General features: G+C 39.7%; 1 protein-coding gene across 5 annotated transcripts in view; it reads left to right on the top strand.

Moving 5' to 3' along the window:
* Positions 1 to 23768, top strand: part of PSTPIP2 (proline-serine-threonine phosphatase interacting protein 2) — a 92901-nt gene that overhangs the window by 51105 nt on the left and 18028 nt on the right. For 2 of the 5 annotated variants that reach the window (XM_089895121.1, XM_089895123.1), the window contains exons 2-6: positions 792 to 892; positions 5959 to 6036; positions 10289 to 10323; positions 11746 to 11852; positions 16588 to 16650. In XM_089895121.1, the coding sequence (XP_089751247.1) occupies positions 792 to 892; positions 5959 to 6036; positions 10289 to 10323; positions 11746 to 11852; positions 16588 to 16650 (384 nt within the window). Of the gene's footprint in view, positions 1 to 791; positions 893 to 918; positions 1254 to 5958; positions 6037 to 8169; positions 8249 to 10288; positions 10324 to 11745; positions 11853 to 16587; positions 16651 to 23768 lie in introns of those variants that run through there. The other 3 variants (XM_089895124.1, XM_089895122.1, XM_089895120.1) reach the window with 3 other exon arrangements.

Below are 23768 nucleotides of genomic sequence, written 5' to 3'. Positions count from 1 at the left end.
AAAGCTCCTGATTTGTTGGTTTGGGGAGCTGAGGGGACTTTGATTTTTAAAATATACTGCATCCGGGACTACTGCTTTGAGAGACTCAGGCAGCTTCCTCCAACTCCAGAGCACGTAGTAGAATAAAATAGGAATAAATGGCTAGCTTAAAATTTAAAAAAATTCCTTTCCCCCAAAGTGGGGCCAGCCCATCGGGGCCTGCTGGCTGCTGGGCTTAGCTTCCTGGTACAGTGGGAAGCCGGCCTCCCTCTCCCAATGCTGGGGCATGGCTCAACAGTGCCCTCGACCCTCACACCAGGCTTCTTGGCTTTGGGAAGAGATGTCAGGGTCAAGCTCTGTGACAGGTGTGAGGACACAATGAACACTGTGTATCCCTGGTTAAAATGGTCCTGTGGTGTAACTGAGTTTCCCCCCGTGGGATAGAGGGTCACTCAGCAGAAGGCTGGAAGGGGGCTCAGTTCCTGCTCCCTGCCTGGCCTGATCAGGGCATGTGGGGACCCAGGGAGGGGCCCCAAGCCCAGCCAGCTCCCTCGTCCCTGTGCCTCTCAGTCCTCTGTCACTTCCTTCCTGTTTTGTGGCCCTATAGTTTCATAATTTTAAAAACTCTTCCATAGCTACATGCACTCTGAACTTCTTCTATTTTGTCCTTTTTGGTCACATGTGCCTTGGAGGTAAGTGTTTCAGCAACTCCCCATGGCCAGCTGCCCTGTGTCCTGCCCTGTCCACGCTTCAGGCCTCGGGGCTGCCGTCACCACGCTCCCCGTCTCACACAGTGTTGTTTTTCTCACCAGAGTTCAGACATCCTCAGCAGCATTGGCTATGAGACCATCATCCAGCATCTGAACAATGGCCGCAAGAACTGCAAAGAGTTTGAAGACTTTTTAAAAGAAAGGTACATGTTGTTTCTCTCTGAAGACAGAGGGTGGACAAAACACTCCGACACAGACAAGGACAGTTTACTGTTTTTTTTTTTTGTTTTTAATGGTCCACAAAACCCTTTGCTGTAAAGTTATGGAACGATCCCCAAGAAGTAAATGATATCTTTGTCCTAAAGCTTTTAGGAAGCCGTTCAAGAGATAAGATTTATGAATGAAACAGCAAACAAAATATAAAATACTAAGTTTTGTGATACGTATGATACTGAAAGACCTCACGGGAGAGGAGAGCTTGGGACGACTGGCAAAAACGGAGGGCCAGCGTCATGGAGGAGGAGATCTTGAAGCGTCCCTTAACTCGAGGAAGAGATGGCTTTGGTCAGTGGAGGAACACCCAGGTGTCTATGGGAGGGTGGCAAGCAGGGCCTGTGCAGTGACAGGGAGGCAGAGCCTGGCTCAGAGACCACTGAGCTGCGGTGGTGGGAAAGATGCAGGGGCCAGTCGTGGTGCTCCGCAGGGTGGTGGGCTTGGTGGCCTGGGGGGATCTGGCATGCTTTAGAGGATTCCCTCCGCTCCCCTTCTCTTCTCTTCCCTTCCTTTCCTTTTTTTTTTTGCGGTACGCGGGCCTCTCACTGTTGTGGCCTCTCCCGTTGCGGAGCACAGGCTCCGAACGCGCAGGCTCAGTGGCCATGGCTCACGGGCCCCGCTGCTCCGCGGCATGTGGGATCCTCCCGGACCGGGACACGAACCCGTGTCCCCTGCATCGGCAGGCGGACTCTCAACCACTGCGCCACCAGGGAAGCCCAAAATGCATCCTTTTTTACAACTAGAGTCAGTTTCAGGTGTGTTTCACTCTACATTATCAGGAGTGGGCAAAAAATTTAGAAATATAATCCAAGAGTAGAGGCCCAAGAAAACACAGGATTCTTGCTCAAGCTGTGGTAGTGAGGGGAAGGTAATGTATAAATCAGAAGGGCAGAAAAGAGAATTCACACGCATGTTTCAGAGCAAGGAGATAGGGTTGCCCACAGTACCAGGAGCAAGATAAACCCAAATGACGCAACAGCCATGCAAATTACCTCGGCCAAAAAAAAGGAGGGAGAGAAGAAGGGAGAGAGGGAGGAAGGAAGATATGAAGTCAAAAAGAGCAAAAGAACCAGGGCCCCAAACTCAAGAACAGATAGACAAAGCCACTCCAAAATCTGCATAACTGATCCCAAGTAGAAAATTTACCAAAAGGGAATAATAAAAGTATTCAGAGAGAGAATCCAGGAAAAATTTCATGGAATGTAGAAAAACTAAATAGATCTGAAGGGCACACACTGTAAACCAGGAAACATTGATAGACAGTAATCAATATTATGATTATTTAAGAATCAGCATTAACATTCATCCTGGTTAAGTTATTTAGTTAAAGAAAGAATACTTCAAGTATCTAGGAAAGAAATGAACCAAGTTTTTGAAATAGGAATGAGCAGCAGGGAATCCGGATGGCCTTGGGTTTCTCTTCAATGACAGAAGCCAATGGAACAAGTTCAGCAGAGTTCTGAGGGAAAGTTTAAGAACATTCATTACACCAGCGAGGTTGTCATTCAGATATAAAGGCCACACCATCATCAAAAAGTCTACAAATAATAAATGTTGGAGAGGGTGTGGAGAAAAGGGAACCCTCCTACACTGTTGGTAAGGATGTAAATTGGTGGAGCCACTGTGGAGAACAGTATGGGGGTTCCTCAAAAAACTAAAAATTGAGTTACCGTATGATCCAGCAGTCCCATTCTGGAGCATATATCTGGAAGAGACGAAAACTCTAATTTGAAAAGATACATGCACCCCAGGGTTCATTGCAGCACTATTTACAAGAGCCAAGACATGGAAGCAACCTAAATGTCCATCAACAGATGAATGGATAAAGAACCTGTGGTACATATAGACAATGGAATACTACTCAGTCGTAGAAAAGAATAAAATAATGCCATTTGCGGCAACATGGATCAACCTAGAGATTATCATACTAAGTGAAGTAAGACAGAGAAAGACAAATATCCTATGATAACACTTACAGGTGGAATCTAGAAAAGATAAAAATAAACTTATTTACAAAACAGAAACAGACTCACAGACACAGAAAACAAACTTATTATGGTTACCAAAGGAGAAAGGTGGGGGGAGGATAAATTAGGTGTGTGAGGTTAACAGATACACACTACTATATATAAAATAGATAAACAACAAGTACCTACTGTATAGCACTGGGACCTATATTCGATATCTTGTAATAACCTGTAATGGAAAAGAAACTGAAAAATAACATATATAGATATATGTGTATGTATAACTGAATCACTTTGCTGTACGCCTGAAAGTAACACAACCTGGTAAATCAACTATACTTCAATAAAAAGTAAAAAATAATAATTTCAAATGTGAAGGCCACAGGTAAATGGTTTCAAATATGAAAGAACTCAGGAAATACTGATGCCCTCCCTTCTGAGCCATTTTGGCAAAAGGTCACAAAGTGACGAAATTCAGCCAAAAGACCACAAAGTGAAGAAATGAACCAAAATACAAATCTTAGGGATGGAAAAGCTATGGTAATAGGACTGGTGGTGAGCATCACATCCATTTTAATAAATAGTTAAGACTACACAACTGGGGGAATTATGATTGGAGAACAGCGTGTGTTATAGACACAAATGAAGTAAAAATAATGTAAACATTATCAAGGAGGAGGTGGAGGTACGATAGTGCTAATCATCTCATCCTTTCACGGGCGGGCTGTCAAACATCTGAAACTGTCTAAAGCTGAAATAGGTCATTAAAATATTTTAATGTCTCAATCCCCTTAATTATTTTCATAAACTCCTTTTTAGCTTTAGAAGGATATTTTAGGAATTAATTTTTCCTGTGGCAAAGAAACAATTATTTGAAATTCAGCAATTGCTTCAGCTTCCTTTCAGTTTTATTTTCTTCTGTGAAATTTAAATAAAATCAGGCTTAATACTTTATTTTTAAATAGCATGTAGAATATAGTCTCATTCTTTTAAAATTACTCATGCCTGTCTGTCCATCCTTCCTGCCTGCATATATGCATAAAGAAATGTCCATTACAATCATCACCTGGTGTTAATACTAATGATTTTTAGTTGGTGGAATTTTGGACAGTTTGTTGCTTTCTTCTATGTATTTTTCTTTTTCCTTATTTTTGAATAGTGAGTGTGTATCATTTTAATAAAATGGATAAGGTCATTATTTAGAAAGGACAGATGAGAGTGGGAGAAACTTTATAACATGTAAGAATAAGTATTGATATTCATAATAAAGAACTTCTACAAAATAATAGGAAAAAGGCAAAACACTCAGTTAAAAAATTGGGATAGGGCTTCCCTGGTGGCGCAGTGGTTGAGAGCCCACCTGCCGATGCAGGGGACACGGGTTCGTGCCCCAGTCCGGGAGGATCCCACATGCCGTGGAGTGGCTGGGCCCGTGAGCCGTGGCCACTGAGCCTGCGCATCTGGAGCCTGTGCTCCACAACGGGAGAGGACACAACAGTGAGAGGTCCGCGTACAGAAAAAAAAAAAAATTGGGATGATATGAGTAGGTAACTCATAGAAGAATATATACAAATGTCCAATAAATATATAAAATGCATAATCACACTAGAAATCAAGGAAAAGCAAATTAAAATGAGAGTTTTTTTTAACCTCTGTCACTAAAGACTGGTAATAATTAAAAAGGAATTATAATATCCAGTGTGGGGGAGGGTTTCTGGGAATGGGACTCTTACACACTTTTGGGAATATAAATTGAGAAGGCTTTTTTGGAGGGTGATTTGGCACTGTTTCCTAAAATTTAAAACACATATTCCTCTGATCTAGTAAATCAACTTTCTCAGAAGTCCTAGCCTAGAGAAACATTCTCAGAGATGCCCATGAATATCTGTCTGAGGATGTTCATTTAGCTTTTTTTGGCAGTAATGAAAAAACAAATAGGGTGACCCTGAACTGTGGAAAACTCCATATTATGAACATGGTGGTTAGCATGTACTGATAAGGAAAGATCTATATGATGTATTTATTACTAGGTGAGAAACAGAACAGCAAATAATAGAATGATCTCAATTATGTAACCATAAAAAGTTGTGTATTTGTGAGATATAGGTATGTAAATGCAGAAAAAGGACTGGAAAGGTACATACCAAGCTTAGCAGTGGCTCCCTCTGGGGAGAGGAGTGGGATTGGGGGATAGCGTGAAGGGGGACTTTTTGTGTCTTATTCCATATGACTTTGTGTTGTGTGAATCTTTTGCAGTGAGAATGTATTCATAATATACTTTTTTTTTTTTTTTAATTTGAAGAAAGTGGGGTAGATGAGCTTAAAGGCCCATAACCTGATAGTATGGTTTAGATAAGGCTGAGGCTGGGACACAAAGTGGAGATGGTGACAGAGGGCCATGAGGCTAGGGGAAGGGGGGAAGTGGGGGATGTTTTGTGCTTTACACAGACCTGTGCCACACCGAGTAACAAGCAGATGTTCTTGTGAGACATGCCAACTTCAGGGTTTATATTCTGAAATTCCCCTCTCTTTGGTATGGTTTAGCTGTGTATTTGAATTGACTATGAATGAGGAACTATAGGTTGGTTAAAGGATACTCTTAGAGAAGATGGGAGGGGTGGGCCTTAGGATTGCAGCATTTCGTGGAAATATCTTTTACTCCACTTAAAAAAGGTATGTTTTATATCTATATAGATTTATATAGATTATTTATATAAATTATGGATCATAGTTTTGAAAATTATTCTGTAATGTGCTAGCCAGTATTGGTCAAGGGGCCATGCTTGGTTTGGCTTTAATATTAAAGCTAGAGACTTTTTGCTGGAGAAGAACACCTTAGAGATGAAGGCCACTGTTCTTTTACAGTTCCTCCCGGTTCTGTAGAGGGGAGTTTCACATTTTAGAGAATTGTGTCATATCTGAGCTTCTACTGTCAAGGGTACAGTTTTGCCTTCAAGGGAAGTGCCATGTGTCTGAAATAAGAATCAGCCCTGAGAAGGACTCATAACCCTCTTTTATTTTCCTTTTAGGGCATCAATTGAAGAGAAATATGGCAAAGATCTGCTCAGCCTCTCTAGGAAGAAGCCATGTGGACAGTCTGAGACCAAGTAGGTGCCACATTTCTTTCTGGTTTCTAGGTTGACTGATACCACTCAGGAGCCCCCATCACTTCAGCAGGCAGAGCTGGCCAGTAGGGTGAAGTGTGGAAAAAATTTTTTTTTTAATTTCCAGTTGTGAAAAATATATAGAAAAATAGAAAGAAAGCTGAAATGAATTATGAAGCCATAACCCATTAATATTTTCTAAATTTTCCTTGAAGACCTTTCCTATGTATACTTTTTATAGGTAGAATTATACATAATTTTATGCTAGAAGTTTAATAGAGAGGGTATTCTTGTTTTATTTATATGTATATATATATGTGTGTGTGTGTGTATAAAACACACCCATAGTTTGTGATAGCTACAAGAGACTCTCTTTGCACTATTTCATAGTTCTCACCACCAGTGTGAGATTTCTTTACCACAATTATTTATTCTTCCATCATTCATTGAATACTCTGAGGATACAGAGATGGCCAGACATGGTGCCTACTTTAGGAACACACTCCCTCGTATACAGGGCTGGCTTCATGGGCAGTCATATAGGATCTCACACATAGATAGGCTTCATAATTGGTTTAATGCTCTTTGCTGTCACTATTTGAAATTCTTAGTGATTTATAAACAAGGGGTCCTACATTTTCATTTTGCAGTGGGCCTCACAAATTATGTAGCCAGTCCTACTCACATGGAAATTTCTAAATTTCTTCTCTAACATAGCATAGGGGAAATTGTTTAGGCAGACCTTTGAAGATCTCTGCAGATGTAATCACACCTCATGCTGACATGCACACTGCTTTGGCTGTGCTGTAGACAGCTGCAGAGACACCCTGAGGTCTGTGTCCCCTCAGAGGTAGTACAGGGAGCAGACAAGACATTGCCCTTCCCCTTCTCTTCTCTTGATCCTAAGACGCACACACACACACACACACACACACACACACACTCACTTATCCCAGACTACAAAGTACTGGATTATTGAGGAGGAGGAAAACATTGGGAGATATTTAAAATATTAACAGTTACATAAACCTTAAAAACTTGTTACCCTCAGACATAGGACATTAGTACAAGGAGAATTTGTTTGTTGATTATATTCTATATATTTTTGATGTTTTAAATGAAAAAATTTAAAACACATTGAAAAGTAAAAAGACAAACGTAATGAATGGCTATGAATCCATCACCCAGATTTAACAATTATTCATACCTTAATGTAGTTTTTTGGTGAATTTAAACCTGGAGTCAGCTATTTTTCCACATATTTCTCCAGGTTTTCCTTTCATGATTAATCATATTTAGAGATGAAACTCTGAGTTCTAGTGTTGGTCATTGTCACAGAGGTGTCACTGTTTCTAGGCTCTTTCAGGGGACAGATTTTAAAAGCCTGAGTTCATATTGATATTTCCAATTCTAATTAACTTTACAGTTCACTTAACTTCTTTCATTTTATATTTATTTCCTCTTGCACTGAAAAATCTTGGTTCCTGACAATATTAGCAGAATTATTTGCTTTATATGACAATATATAGTAAAATGTTTTAAAATAATAATATAAAACTGCTACTAACAATAAAACTTCTGAATGAAACTTAACATTTCTTTGCAGTTCTTTTTGCAATTCTTCTTGACCTTATATCCCACTAAGAACACTGTGTTCTAAGGTCATATAAAATACTATTTTCTGTATGATTATGTAAACAGTTTTATATATAGTTAAGTTTGTTTGTTTTAAATTTTAAGGATTATTTTCTTTTCTTGCTTGGTTTAGTTTCTTTTTTGAATATGTAAAACATTTCTATGTTCAAGGTCAGAATTGCATAGTATTAGGTAGGTTTCACTGTTATTTAAGGAGGGTTTAGATACTTTCAAGGAAGATTAGTGGGTCAGTTGATCCAAAAACTTGTTTATTCATAAAGAAGCATAAGCCATTTGGGAATATATCCAAAAAAATTTTAGGTGATGTGATGGAAAATAGCCATATTCTCTCACATAGTACTTCTTTAAAAATATATTTGGCAGAATGAGTCTGATCCAAAGCGATATTTCTTGCACATTTGACTTAAACTTGGTAAATTCTTTAAGAGACTATAGCGCCATTCTCTTCTGTGACGAAAGCCCGTCCGTTTTCCTTCTAAGAATTCCTCAGAGAGGAAGGTGCAACAGGATATGAGACCTGGGGACTGTGTTTCCAAGGTGGAAGTGAAAGGCCATTCAGGTACTTCTGTTTTTGTCACCTCCAGGATGATCTTTAGGAAGGTGCCCTAGATGAGAGTGCACGACTTTTTTTGTCCAGGGACTAAATAGGATTTTTTCACCTCATCGACCACTTTGAGAGACTTCAGCTTTCTGATGGGCCCTGTTAGGGTTTAAGGCCAAAGTGCTTATTAAAAGGTGGCAGAATATTTTCTTTTCCCACAGTTAAGGAGAACACCAGGGAGAAGAGGGCATGGACGTTGAGAGAACACCATCCCCAAGGTTCAGATTCTATCCTCAGATTGTCATCAGTTTTGGACACGGGAAACAGCAATAAAGTGATGGTGTGGGACAACAAAGCTGATGACAAACTAAAGGGAGTTTGGGGCTGCTATTTTAGTGGCGTTTTAGGCAGTCACTTAGGGCGGGAGAAAAATTTTAGACCCTGAACAGACTTTATCTCTAAGTCACTTTCCAACTCCACAACTCACTATGGGGAAGATTTCTAGTTGTATCTGCAGCCATAGCCATCTTTCTCTCTCACTAATTCCAGTCATAAGTCTGCTCTCCAGTGGGGCTCATTCATCCTTCTGGGCCACTTGTGCATTTGTTTGGATATGGACACTTTTCTAGTGCATTGCATTCCTTGAAAAATTGTATCATAAGATGGATAAAGTGTATGGAGACTGTGCAGTTATGTTTTTCTGCTTAGTGTGTTTGTAATAACTGGGAATGTTTATGTGAGAAAAGGCAGGGAGAAATAAGAACGCTTTGTTTTGGGACAAATAAACAGAGTGAGAAAAATGAGGTGTAGCTAAAAGAAGGGGCCAGCTGGAAGATACAAGGGTTATTAGTTTGCAAAATAGCAGAACTTTCCACCTACATATATACATATAGAATATGATCCATGATCCCATGCTGTTGTGGCTAGGGGCTGGGGGACCATGACTTCACTAAGTCCCATTCCTTCTTGAGTGGCTGGAGTGAGCCCAGTGAGATATGCTTCCATGAAGGCGGCAGTGAGCAAGAAAATCCCCAGGGCCACTTCACCTTAAAAGGAGGCTTATTTTTTTTTTATTTTTTATTTTTTTTTGCGGTACGCGGGCCTCTCACTGTTGTGGCCTCTCCCGTTGTGGAGCACAGGCTCCAGACATGCAGGCTCAGCGGCCATGGCTCACGGGCCCAGCCACTCTGCGGCATGTGGGATCTTCCCGGACCGGGGCACGAACCTGTGTCCCCTGCATTGGCAGGCGGACTCTCAACCACTGCACCACCAGGGAAGCCCTAAAAGGAGGCTTATTAAGGAAGTGTAGGATGGGGGTGAACTAAAACCATGGGCAAGGGCGAGCTATAAGGGAGGAGGAGCCATGGGTTATGAGGGAAAGGAGCGGGGAGACTGGGAGAAGGTATGAAAAATGAGTTTGGTCTTCTCCACAGAAACTGTGAGGTAAGAAATGTGTCTTGTTTTAAGCTGCTAAATTTGTGGTAGTTTGTTCATCAGTGGTGGAACACTAAATCAATGTGTTTAATGTCTGTCTCCTCTGTTAAGACTCTTAAGTCTGGGACAATATCTGTCTTGTACTGTTGAATCACCAACATCTAATGCAATGCCTTGGCCCATAGTTTATGTGCAGTAAGTATGTGTTGATTGAAGAATGGATGAAAAAGGAGGTGGTCAGGAGCCACAGTTTGAATCCTTCCTTTATGTATTCATATTTCTAATTACCATACTTTAAAGAATGACTGGTATTCTTATGAGAAAGGGACCATAACTCCCATATTATTGTTGGGAGAAATGAAGCATAAAGAATTTTGGCATCTGGCTCCACCCAGGTAGACAGTGAAGCATTTATGATGCTTGTGCCTGGGACTGAAAGGGTAAGAGAGAGGAAACTGGACTGAAGAAGTCTTGATCTTTTGGTGTCTTCTCAAGCTCCCAGGCAAAGATCAGACCATAGGCTATCAGTTAAGATGTGGGCTGGGAGAAACATACAATGGCATTATAATAAGGTTATACAGCCAATTTCCAGAACCGAAATTATATATGTGTTTTTTTTTTAAGCACCCTGAAGCGGGCCCTTGACGTCTTCAAGCTACGTAAGTGATTCTTTAAAAATGTATTTGCTGTCTTTGGCAAGCTCTGTGTCTGTCATCAAAGGTGAGTTTTAATTTGAACAGCAATCTCATACTGGGTGAAAAAAAAAAAAAAATCAGAGCAACTCCTAAGGTGAGGAATAGCCCTTCAGAGTTGAAATGAGCTGGAGAACCGTCCACACTTGCACGTTGTGATGTACATTTGACATAGTTAGGGCAGTGGTTCTCATACTGGAAGCCCAGGGTGAGGCCCTGGCACTGATCTTCCAGGGATCCTGTCCAGTTCTAGTATTCCCTGGGCCTGTTACTCAGAATTTAAGACTTTAAGTCCTTCTGTTCTTCATGCTTCCAAGCTAAGGACTTTAATGTGGCACAGTATGTGCTTAACATGTTTCTGTAGCTAGTTGAGTGGTTCTAGACATCTTTCCGTTTCAGTTCATGCAGATCTGTCTCACTCTTACATTTAAAATATTTTTATTCTACAAAATGCCACATTTCCTCCAGAAAGGTGATACTGATTTTTTCCCCACCAACAATGCTGTTTTTTCCCATGCTTGCCAATACCAAGAATTTTTACACTTTAAAAATTTTGCCAAACTGAAAGGTAAAAAGTGATAGTTTTCAGGGTTTTAAAGCTTTGTGTTTTTTCAGTCGTTTTAAGGCTGAATACATTTTCAAATGTTTACTGGCTATTTGGCCAATCTTTTTAAAAATTTCATGTTTTTTAACCATTTAAAAAATACTGGAGTATATATATTTATTTTGATTTGTGAAAGCCCTTAGTTACATAAATTGCAAATATTTTTTCCAGTTTGTCATGTACCTTCTAACCTCGTTCAAGGTTATTTGACACACACGCGAGTTTAAAATTTTTTCTTAGGTCAGATCTGTCAGTCTTTGTAGCTTTAATGCCATCTTCAGTTTGTTTTCTTAGAACAAGAAAGGTAAGCATTTCGGTTTTTCTATTAAAAAAGTAAGCCATGCTTATTACAAAGAAAATAAAGGGAAAAACACCAATAATCTTTCTATCCAGAGATAAATTTCTTACGGGCTCATGAGATTTTAGAGATGGAAAGAACCTTAGAGTCATGTAATGAGAAATAGGATCGAATTTGAAATTGTAATGGGTTTAGTAATGTGTGCTAGCATGCAAGCTCCATGAGCTTCTCCCTGGCCCTGGGCATACACTAGGTTAGTAGCAGTTAGTGGTAGGAAGCTAAGCTAAAGGTTTGCCAGCTCGGTCTTGGTGGCCAGGGCAATGCTGGGCACATGGAGGGGCTCAATAAATGTGGGTGACCAAGTGAAGCAGGTTAACTTTACCACTTGCCCTAGCATTTTGTATGTATTTAAACTTTTTGTATAGTTTCTTTGGTTTGAATTCAGACATGTGTAGATCTTGTTTATTTTTTTAAATTCTTTTTGCAGAAATAGACAGTGTGGCACAAAGTCACATTCAGCTTGCACAGACTCTAAGAGAAGAGGCCAGGAAGATGGAAGAATTCAGGGAAAAGCAAAAGTTACAACGAAAAAAGGTTGGGTTTACGTATGTGTTAAGATGTTGCCATTCTTCCAGCAGGAAATTCCAGGCTTGTTTGTTCGTTAAACTCCTTGACCCATTTCCTACCCTCAAGCACCCACACTCTTCTTTTAACCTATGAGATTATTTACTGGGAACCATACGGGCACTCAGTCTAGATGGTGATGCCTCTGTGCCCATTTGCACGTTAGGGCAGTTCTTTTTTAATTGCTGTAAGGGTCAGGGATCCAGCCTGCTTTCCTCTTCTTTTTATATCTGCTGCCACTGTTTAAACTATGACTGGAATGGGGAACCCCTCTGTCTTCATAAGGGTCTAGCATGTGCTACCAAGGTGGTAGGTTCTCAGACCACACTCCTCCTCCTGGACAAGGCAGTAAGGGGAGGATAAGAAGTGGAGGGGACCCATGTTCTCCCTGGAGACCATAATGTCGTCCAACCACCCTATTTTACAAATAGGGAAACTGAGGCCCTGGGAAATTCAAGTCCTTTTGGCCTCAAAGCAGATGTTTACAGGCTCTTTTTCATTTATAGGGTTTATTCTGGCCAATTATATGGAAGAAGATGGGAGTGAACAAGAGTTAATAAAACTGGTGAACATTTGGGAAGTTATAAGCATCAAGAAAAGAAGTCCAGATTTATATTAAAGTGTTCCTTAGACTAGACCACTGTTCTGACTTCCTTCTGTTTTGTTCCTTAAAGACTTGTACATTCAGGTTGGCCTGGCAGCCAGATAGGGCCCTTCCAGAACTTTTACATTTAATTAATTAATTATTTAAATTTGTTGGCCACACCAGAAGCACGGAGTCTTAACCTCTAGACTGCCAAGGAAGTCCCAAGAACTTTTTTTAACATCTGGTCTCCAGGGTTGGAATGAACTTCACGTGGGGGATAAGCTCTTCCCTATTTGGCATCCAAACATTCCCACCCAGGTCTCTCCATACAGCTCTGCATGGACTTTTTGGACATCTTTCTTCATCTTGGCCCTTTAGTGTCTGGAAGTCTGCAGTGTGTATTCAGTAAACAGCTGGCTCTACCCCTACCTCAATCTCAGCAACTTTGCCTGTGGTTCTAAATCAGAGTCTAATTCCAGCTTCCTTGGTGGCCACTTGGCATTCAGAGTGGGTGGCAGTATCTTAAGAGCCTGACCGCCTTACATATATTGTCATTTCATGAGCCGCTCTTAACTGCTATACCTCTTATAGGAAGGAAGGGTAGAAACCAACAGTTAAGGAACATCATGTCAGGTGTTTTCGCACAAACTCAAGCTTCATGTATGAGGTTTGAGTGGGTGCATCTGACCTAAAGTACTTTTCAGAGCAAAAATAATATGTATATTACACCCATCTACTGGACTGTCAAACTCTTTTTGGCTGACATTGTCAGCCCTGCCTGCCTCTCCAAAGGATTTACAATTTTTCAGAAGCAAAATGCCTTAGACAGCCGGAGTCTCTGCACACATGATTTCCCCTAAGAGGAGAAGAGGGTCATTTCCTCACATTCTTAAGTGCCCTCGGTTGCCTTAGTTATTTCAGGGAGAGTTTTGTTAATTTTGCAAGGCTTCTGAAACTTCCCTTCCTAGCAGGTTACAAAGACCAAGTTCTCACAGCTAGAAGAACTGTTCTGAATTCTCTTAAGCAACAGAGGCGCCTGGGCTCCTTCCACCACTGTCATCCAAATTCCCTATATTGTGTGCTCTCAAGAGCAGGAAAACACCTTCTGAGCTTTCTTTGCAGAGTCCGAAGTTCATTAATAAATTTGTAATTACTTGTGTCGCAATGAACTCTGGGTTGTTCCACTTCTGTATTGATACCTTTTTTTTTAAAAAAGCAAACTTTTGGAGAAAATGTGTTAGTGTTAACTTCTCATTTTCACTGGTCAAACCCTGCATGCGCTGGCCTCTCACTTAATTAAGCCATTTCCAGGAAATCCGTCAGTTAGTTTCTTTTAGCAAACTGGGACGGGGGAGGTACAGATGGAATGGCTGGTAGAAGTTTTGGTGAACTCACTTACAGAACTACTGTTTTCTGAGGGTGGTAACCAATGCGGCCATGGCCATCTCTCCCGCACAGCATAGAGCATGGCTAGAGAGACTGACGTGACAGTAATCATGACAAAGTGTGATGAGCCTTAAAAGGTAGGGAAGTGAAGGTGCCAGCTGAACATGAAGTGGGGACACTTAACCTAATTTATAGGTCTGGGGAGGCCTTCTGGAGGCAGTGACCTTGAAGCTAAAGCCAGCAGAGTGAAAGACAGTGTGGGTGAGGGCAGAGTGAGAGGAGTCTCTCACCCCTGGAGGTTGGCAGGCAGAGAGGGATCTTCAGAGCCACTCTCAGGAAGCTTGACATTTTAGGTGCTGGAGTTCCTTCCCAGCCCAGAACGTCCTAAGCCTGACAAAGGCAGCATGTGGTCAGTCATCCTCTCCTTTGGCGCCCATATTAAGATAGGGACGATCACAGCAGAATGTTCTGCCTGTGTCGAGAGCAGTCTCCAAAGGGAACCTCTTTGGTCACGCAGGTTTTCACTTCCAGTTTTCAGAGTACAGTCTGAATGTATGTAGACAAACAGACCACTCAGCAGCTCTGTCAGTAATTTACTGTAGGGTCACTTGGGTCATTTATAAATCTCTTCTTCCTTTTCCCCTCCCTCTTGCTTCTCCCCACCTGATAGCCTAGAGGATTGTGTTTTTGCACTATTTTGTGTTATTGATAACAAAACATAATCAAATTTCTACTGGAGTTGGTCTAAGCAGAAAGAATGAGTCCTAGAAGAAAAACTTCCCCAAGGAGTCCTGAAAGAGGGGACTTCCCTGGCAATCCAGTGGTAAAGACTCTGCACTTCCACTGCAGGGGACACGGGTTCGATCCCTGGTTGGGAAACTAAGATCCCACGTACTGCATGGTGCGGTCAAAAAAAAAAAGGAGTCCTGAAAGAGAACTCGTGACTTTCTGGGGTCACCATGAATAGGCCACCCTACAAGTGAGTATGGACATGAGGAGACTTAAATCAAGGTGGTATAGCAGACAGAGCTGGACTGGGTGTCACTGAGTGGCCTTGAGCAATATCACCTCATGGGCCCTGGGGATCATACCTGTCAGATGAGAGCTGGACTTCTGCTTTCTAAGATCCTGCCGACATACAAGTGCCAGGAATCTTTGAAGGCAGAGAGAAGAATGGTATGAAGTAGAACTTTGTAGACACGCGAGAGGTGCTTGAAGCAGGTGTTACGTAGAACTTGGAGATAAGGAGGCCTGGCTTGGGCCATAAACTATAAATTAATAGCAGCTCCCAAACAGGAAGAATGGCAGTGTGTATATTCGGAGTAGAAAGGACCACAGATGTACCGACATTGCTAACTGATCTGCTCTGTGGAGCCTGGGAAAATCAGGGTTTATTATTATGAATAAACCCTGCCCCTCCTGGCAGAGGCACATAGATGCTCACGTGAGCCACACAGCTCCCTGTCTTTGATGGCAGGGAGCTGCCCATGAGTCTTTCCCTGTCGGGTCACATTGAAGCCCTGTCTGTTCTCCATGTCCTTGGAGCCTCCTTGGGACCATTAGCTACCTCCTGATCCCTCAATTTCATCTGGGCTGGAAGATGGCTGTTCTGTTCCCTGAGGGTCCCTTGGGGCTCCCCCAAGGGAGTTTCGTGTATTCCACAAAGTTCATATTTGAAGTGAGACCATCCCAAACCTTCCATCCAGATATCTTGAAAATCCATCCATGTTTGTGTGCTATGGTAACAGAAAAAACCTTAGTTTTCCAGAAGAAAGAGAAATCTTTTAATATCATTTTCAACATTATTTTGGATTATATAATTTTGTATAAGAGCAATGCCATAGCTCATTTTGAATTATTGCATTTCTTGGCCTTTTGGGTTTAAAGAGCTATCATAAGGGTAATGATAGTTTTGGATAATGATTAGGAACAAGGGCACAGGAGTCTGGCTGTGCCCAAATCCCAACTCTGCTACTTGTTGAGAGTATTACCTTGGGTGAGTTAATCCATCTCAGTTTACTGTCAAGAAAATGGGGATGAGTACTCACAGTCGTTGTGATGCATGAAAGTTGCTTAGCACATAATAGTGCTTAATAAATGGGAGCTACTATTATGTCTGAGAGCTACATTTTTATTATTAGCTCCATTATTTTGACTAATAAAAGTATTAACATCACAGCCACAACAAAGAAGTTGCTCCCAAGTGAACTTGAAGAGTAGCTTACCTTTCCTGGATTAGATGGGGTAAAGAGTAGGGGAACAACTTCTTTTAGCTGTCCCACAAGCATTTCTTCCCTTCATACTGCTTGGGCTCCTTGCTGGTGAAGGACGTGCCATTGACAGATGCCACAGAAGTGAATGTTTCTGAGTCCTTAACTGTGCTGACATAGGCTTACAGAATAAAGACCCCTTTTAAAATATAAATGGTGCTTTAACAAAGTTTTAAAATCTAAGTTCCTTGATTCCAGATTTACTGATGAGGATACTCTAAGATGATCAGTGATTCTCAATAGTGGCTAGTGGCCACCCAGGTTCAAAGGTGGGCAAACTGTTCAGCTTTTCTGTGCTGCAGTCTCCTTAGTTGTGAAATGGGAGTAATAATAAATAGCACATCTACCCTCTGGGTTGTGTGAGGACTAATTGAGATAAGCCACGTTGAACACTGAGCCCTCAAGATAAGCTGGTGTTAACAATTGGTTTTGATTATTAATAGTGCCTGTTCTCTCTGCACAGACGGAGCTTATAATGGATGCTGCCCATAAACAAAAGAGCTTACAATTCAAGAAAACCATGGATGTGAGTCTCACTATGTTGCCTTTTTTTTTTGTAATGGTGATATTTTCTGATATCCTGTGCTATGTATCAACATATTCCTGAAAATAACATTAGTGCAGTGTTTTAGGGAAAACAGCCTTTGGTGGTTTGAATTTCTATTTAAGGCCTTGGAAAGGTTGAGGATGAAATCAGACAGAAGAAATACAATGATGTTATCTTTCTGGCAACCTGGGAAGGTATAGCAAGTCAACTTAAATATTTCAGACCAGGACATGTATACTTTATGATGTCTTTTATCTTGTTGGGTTTGATCTTCTTCCCTGTTAAGACTGTTTTGAATCTTCTTCCCTGTTAAGACTGTTTTGAATCTTGATTTCTTACCTATTTTTATTGAGTTTTAAGATATCTGCAAATAGTAAAAGCCTCCTTTACTTTAAGTAATTTATTTTAAAAATGCTTAACAAGATAGAACTAAGAGAAGTTGCTGGGGACCTCACTCTAGCTTTTCATGAATCTCTTAAAAATGAAACTCTGTTACTGGAACATCTGTGACTCCATCTTTGTACAGAAGTATCATCATGATATTCTATGACTATGACATCATATCTGGTAACTTGGTCAAAAAAGAAAATGTCACCAATGTTGATGGCGTATGCAGTCTGTTTTGCATTTTTTATTCTTTGATGCAGAGCACCTGAAAAGCGATTGATAAATAGGGAATGATGTCAGTGTAATGCAGAAATGGTGTTGGTTGATATATGATTACTCCCAGAACTTTTATGTTTTGAGCAATCTGGGGAAAGCTCTCTCACAATTAAAGAGAGAGCCTTATTGAAATATAATTTTCCTATTTCCTCTACCTACGTTTAGAGCCATAACAGTGTTAAAATTTTTGCTTCAACTGTCAAAAGTAATTTAGAAAACTCAGAAGAGAAAGAAAGACTATTGTATTTACTGATTTTTTGCTTGGTGTGTGTTTTTTCTTGTGCTGTTCTAAGGTTTCTTCTTTTATAATTTTCTTTTGCTTGGAGAACTTCTTTAACCATTCTTCAGGGTATGTCTGCTAGTGAACTACTCTTAGTTTTCCTTTAGTGATTACCTCTTCATTCTTAAAGGGTATCTTCACTGGGTATAGGATTGTGTGTTGACAGTTCTTTTCTTTCAGTACTTGAAAAATGTCCTGCCACTTCCTCGTGACCTCCATAGTTTCTGATAAGAAAGCTGCTGTAATTCAAACTGATTTTCTCTTATGGATAAGGTGTCATTTCTGCTTTAAGATATGATATTTTCTTTTTTTAGTTCTCAGAAGTTCACCTCTGTGTCTCGTCATGGATTTCTTTGGCTTTATCTTGTTAGGGGTTTGATCAGCTTCTGGAATCTGTAGGTTTATATCTTTTGCCAAATTTGGAAAGTTTTCAGCTATTCTTTCTTTCTTTTTTTTAAACTTTTTATTTTATATTGGAGTATAGCCAATTAACAATGTTGGGATAGTTTCAGGTGCACAGCAAAGGGACTCAGCCATACATATACATGTATCCATTCTTCCCCAAGCTCCCCTCCCATCCAGGCTGCCACATAACATTGAGCAGAGTTCCCTGTGCTATACAGTAGGTCCTTGTTGGTTATCCATTTTATTTTCTTAAAAAATATTTATTTATTTAGGCTGCGCCAGGTCTTGGTTGCAGCACGTGGAATCTTCATTGCAGCATGCAGGATCTTTAGTTGTGGCATGTGGACTCTTAGTTGCAGCATGCATGTGGGATCTAGTTCCCCAACCAGGGATTGAACCCAGGCCCCCTGCACTGGGAGCGAGGAGTCTTACCCCCTGGACCACCAGGGAAGTCCCAGTTATCCATTTTAAATATAGCAGTGTGTTCATGTTGATCCCAAACTCCCTAACTATCCTTCCCCCCGGTAACCATAAGTTCATTCTCTAAGTCTGTGAGTCTGTTTCTATTTTGTAAATAAGTTCATTTGTATCATTTCTTTTTAGATTCCGCATGTAAGGGATATCATATAATATTCTCTTTCTCTGTCTGACTTACTTCACTTAGTATGACAATCTCTAGGTCCATCCGTGTTGCTGCAAATGGCATTATTTCATTCTTTTCATCAGTCATTATTTCTTCAAGTACTTTTTCAGCCCACCTTTCTCTCCTAGGATTCCAAGGACATGAATGTTAGATCTTTTGTTATGGTGCCAAAGGTTCATGAGGTCCTGTTCATTTTTTTTCAGCCTATTTGCTCTCTGTTTTTCAGACCAGGTAAATTCTATTGTACTGTCTTCCAGTTCACCAATTCTTTCTTCTATCTCTTCCATTCATACATCCATCCTTTCATTTAGTATATTTTTCAGTTCTAAAATTTCCATTTGGTTCTTGTTTATATCTTCTGTTTCTTTGCTGAGATTTTCTTTTTCTTTGCTAAGACTATCTATTTTTTCATGTTTCAAGTGTGTTTGCAAATGTTTATTGAATATTTTTATGATGGCTGCCTTAAAATCTTTGTCAGATAATTGTAACATCTCTGTCTTCTTGGTGTTGACATCTATTGATGGTCTTTATTCATGCAGTTTGAGATCCTCCTGGTTCTTGGTATGATAAGTGATATTCAATTGATTTTGGACATTTTAGGTATTCTGTTGCAAGACTCTGGATCTTATTTAAACCTTCTATTTTAGCTGGCTTCCTCTGACACCACTCGAGCAGCTGAGGTGAAGTGCCACCACATAACTGCTATGAGGGGTTCCAGGCCAGGTTCCCCACCTTGGCCTCCACTGACACCATAGGGTTAGTGTGGCCTTGTTACTACTAGGGGTTGATTAAAGTTCTTTTTTTTTTTTTTTTACCTTTGAAAGCTTTTTATTTGATAATAATATATTAGGCATCCATTAAATACCAGATTCTAGATGTAATAGCTTCTATTTTGTTTGAATTTTTTTAACGAAGCCTATCTTTCAAGTAACTTAGAGAAGATGACACAGAATGCAAGAATACACAGACACACACATGCTTGTGTTTACCCATTTGTAAATATTAGTTTTATATAAACTAGCAATATATGCTTCATAAAATAGAATATCATTAAATTAGAAAAGAGACATTTATAATATAGAAAAAACAAAACAAAAAACCACCTTCTAGCATTTTCATTGATTCTTTTCAAGTGGTTGGTTGATGACTGGTTTAGTTTATGTCAGAAACAAAAGCCTTAGAGAAACACTGATTATTCAAATTTTCGTAAGTAAAGAATAAAACCTCCATTATAATTTTAAGTGTCACAAAAATTGCTAAAAAAATTAATCATAAGTAAGATTAAACACACTAGCCTCAGAAAATGAAACTTTGTAGCTCTTTCCTTCTTGAGGATCCAAGTTACAAGTAGTTCTTCAAGTTATTGTGAGAAACCTCTATGCTCTAAAATTTCTAAAGGTAACACACAAGCATCATTTGCAAATTTTAATTCAGTTTTCAATGTGTCTCAATTAAAATGTCCTTATTTTTAAAAAATATTTTATATGTGTACTTCAAATATTATTATTTATAAACTGTATTTCAAATGTTATATACATATGCATCTTATTGCCACTGGAAATTTATTCAGTAACCTTAAGGAGATGCAATGGAGGCTGAGATGTGTTTTTTTTTTTCTTTCTTCATTTTAACATCTTTATTGGAGTATAATTGCTTTACAATGGTATGTTAGTTTCAGCTTCACAACAAAATGAATCAGTTATATATATACATATGTTCCCATATCTCTTCCCGCTTGCGTCTCCCTCCCTCCCACCCTCCCTATCCCACCCCTCCAGGCGGTCACAAAGCACCGAGCTGATCTCCCTGTGCTATGCGGCTGCTTCCCACTAGCTATCTACCTTAACGTTTGGTAGTGTATATATGTCCATGCCTCTCTCTCGCTTTGTCACCGTTTACCCTTCCCCCTCCCCATAGCCTCAAGTCCATTCTCTAGTAAGTCTGTGTCTTTATTCCTGTTTCACCCCTAGGTTTTTCATGACTTTTTTTTCCCTTAAATTCCATATATATGTGTTAGCATATGGTATTTGTCTCTCTCTTTCTGACTTACTTCACTCTGTATGACAGACTCTAGGTCTATCCACCTCATTGCAAATAGCTCAATTTCGTTTCTTTTTATGGCTGAGTAATATTCCATTGCATATATGTACCACATCTTCTTTATCCATTCATCCGATGATGGACACTTAGGTTGTTTCCATCTCTGGGCTATTGTAAATAGAGCTGCAATGAACATTTTGGTACATGACTCTTTTTGAATTATGGTTTTCTCAGTGTATATGCCCAGTAGTGGGATTGCTGGGTCATATGGTAGTTCTATTTGTAGTTTTTTAAGGAACCTCCATACTGTTCTCCACAGTGGCTGTATCAATTTACATTCCCACCAACAGTGTAAGAGGGTTCCCTTTTCTCCACACCCTCTCCAGCATTTATTGTTTCTAGATTTTTTGATGATGGCCATTCTGACTGGTGTGAGATGATATCTCATTGTAGTTTTGATTTGCATTTCTCTAATGATTAGTGATGTTGAGCATTCTTTCGTGTGTTTGTTGGCACTCTGTATATCTTCTTTGGAGAAATGTCTATTTAGGTCTTCTGCCCATTTTTGGATTAGGTTGTTTGTTTTTTTGTTATTAAGCTGCATGAGCTGCTTATAAATTTTGGAGATTAATCCTTTGTCAGTTGCTTCATTTGCAAATATTTTCTCCCATTCTGAGGGTTGTCTTTTGGTCTTCTTTATGGTTTCCTTTGCTGTGCAAAAGCTTTTAAGTTTCATTAGGTCCCATTTGTTTACTTTTGTTTTTATTTCCGTTGCTCTAGGAGGTGGGTCAAAAAGGACCTTGCTGTGATTTATGTCATAGAGTGTCTTGCCTATGTTTTCCTCTAAGAGTTTGATAGTTTCTGGCCTTATATTTAGGTCTTTAATCCATTTTGAGCTTATTTTTGTGTATGGTGTTAGGGAGTGATCTAATCTCATACTTTTACATGTAGCTGTCCAGTTTTCCCAGCACCACTTATTGAACAGGATGTCCTTTCTCCACTGTACATTCCTGCCTCCTTTATCAAAGATAAGGTGACCATATGTGCGTGGGTTTATCTCTGGGCTTTCTATCCTGTTCCATTGATCTATATTTATGTTTTTGTGCCAGTACCATACTGTTTTGATTACTGTAGCTTTGTAGTATAGTCTGAAGTCAGGAAGCCTGATTCCTCCAGCTCCGCTTTTCGTTCTCAAGATTGCTTTGGCTATACGGGGTCTTTTGTGTTTCCATACAAATTGTGAAATTTTTTGTTCTAGTCCTGTGAAAAATGCCAGTGGTAGTTTGATAGGGATTGCACTGAATCTGTAGATTGCTTTGGGTAGTAGAGTCATTTTCACAATGTTGATTCTTCCAATCCAAGAACATGGTATATCTCTCCAACTATTTGTATCATCTTTAATTTCTTTCATCAGTGTCTTATAATTTTCTGCATACAGGTCTTTTGTCTCCTTAGGTAGGTTTATTCCTAGATATTTTATTCTTTTTGTTGCAATGGTAAATGGGAGTGTTTTCTTGATTTCACTTTCAGATTTTTCAACCTTAGTGTATAGGAGTGCCAGAGATTTCTGTGCATTAATTTTGTATCCTGCTACTTTACCAAATTCATTGATTAGCTCTAGTAGTTTTCTGGTAGCATCTTTAGGATTCTCTATGTATAGTATCATGTCATCTGCAAAGAGTGACAGCTTTACTTCTTCTTTTCCGATTTGGATTCCTTTTATTTCCTTTTCTTCTCTGATTGCTGTGGCTAAAACTTCCAAAACTATGTTGAATAAGAGTGGTGAGAGTGGGCAACCTTGTCTTGTTCCTGATCTTAGTGGAAATGCTTTCAGTTTTTCACCATTGAGGACGATGTTGGCTGTGGGTTTGTCATATACGGCCTTTATTATATTGAGGAAAGTTCCCTCTATGCCTACTCTTTGCAGGGTTTTTATCATAAATGGGTGTTGAATTTTGTCGAAAGCTTTCTCTGCATCTATTGAGATGATCATGTGTTTTTTCTCCTTCAATTTGTTAATATGGTGTATCATGTTGATTGATTTATGTATATCAAAGAATCCTTGCATTCCTGGACTAAACCCCACTTGATCATGGTGTATGATCCGTTTAATGTGCTGTTGGATTCTGTTTGCTAGTATTTTGTTGAGGATTTTTGCATCTATGTTCATCAGAGATATTGGCCTGTAGTTTTCTTTATTTGTGACATCCTTGTCTGGTTTTGGTATCAGGGTGATGGTGGCCTCGTAGAATGAGTTGGGGAGTGTTCCTCCCTCTGCTATATTTTGGAAGAGTTTGAGAAGGATAGGTGATAGCTCTTCTCTAAATGTTTGATAGAATTAGCCTGTGAAGCCATCTGGTCCTGGGCTTTTGCTTGTTGGAAGATTTTTAATCACAGTTTCAATTTCAGTGCTTGTGATTGGTCTGTTCATATTTTCTATTTCTTCCTGATTCAGTCTTGGCAGGTTGTGCCTTTCTAAGAATGTGTCCATTTCTTCCAGGTTGTCCATTTTATTGGCATAGAGTTGCTTGTAGTAATCTCTCATGATCTTATGTATTTCTGCAGTGTCAGTTGTTACTTCTCCTTTTTCATTTCTAATTCTATTGATTTGAGTCTTCTCCCTTTTTTTCTTGATGAGTCTGGCTAATGGTTTATCAATTTTGTTTATCCTTTCAAAGAACCAGCTTTTAGTTTTATTGATCTTTGCTATCGTTTCCTTCATTTCTTTTTCATTTATTTCTGATCTGATTTTTATGATTTCTTTCCTTCTGCTAACTTTGGGGTTTTTTTGTTCTTCTTTCTCTAATTGCTTTAGGTGCAAGGTTAGGTTGTTTCTTCGAGATGTTTCCTGTTTCCTAAGGTAGGATTGTATTGCTATAAACTTCCCTCTTAGAACTGCTTTTGCTGCATCCCATAGATTTTGAGTCGTCGTGTCTCCATTGTCATTTGTTTCTAGGTATTTTTTGATTTCCTCTTTGATTTCCTCAGTGATCACTTCGTTATTAAGTAGTGTATTGTTTAGCCTCTATGTGTTTGTATTTTTTACAGATCTTTTCCTGTAATTGA

The sequence above is a fragment of the Delphinapterus leucas genome, chromosome 14 (genome assembly GCF_059928025.1).
Source record: "Delphinapterus leucas isolate spDelLeu-1000000601 "Yukka" chromosome 14, BTC_Dleu_Yukka2, whole genome shotgun sequence".
In the NCBI taxonomy this organism is placed as follows: domain Eukaryota; kingdom Metazoa; phylum Chordata; class Mammalia; order Artiodactyla; family Monodontidae; genus Delphinapterus; species Delphinapterus leucas.
Note: the sequence above shows the minus strand (reverse complement) of the source record. Positions and strands in the feature narration are given on the sequence as shown.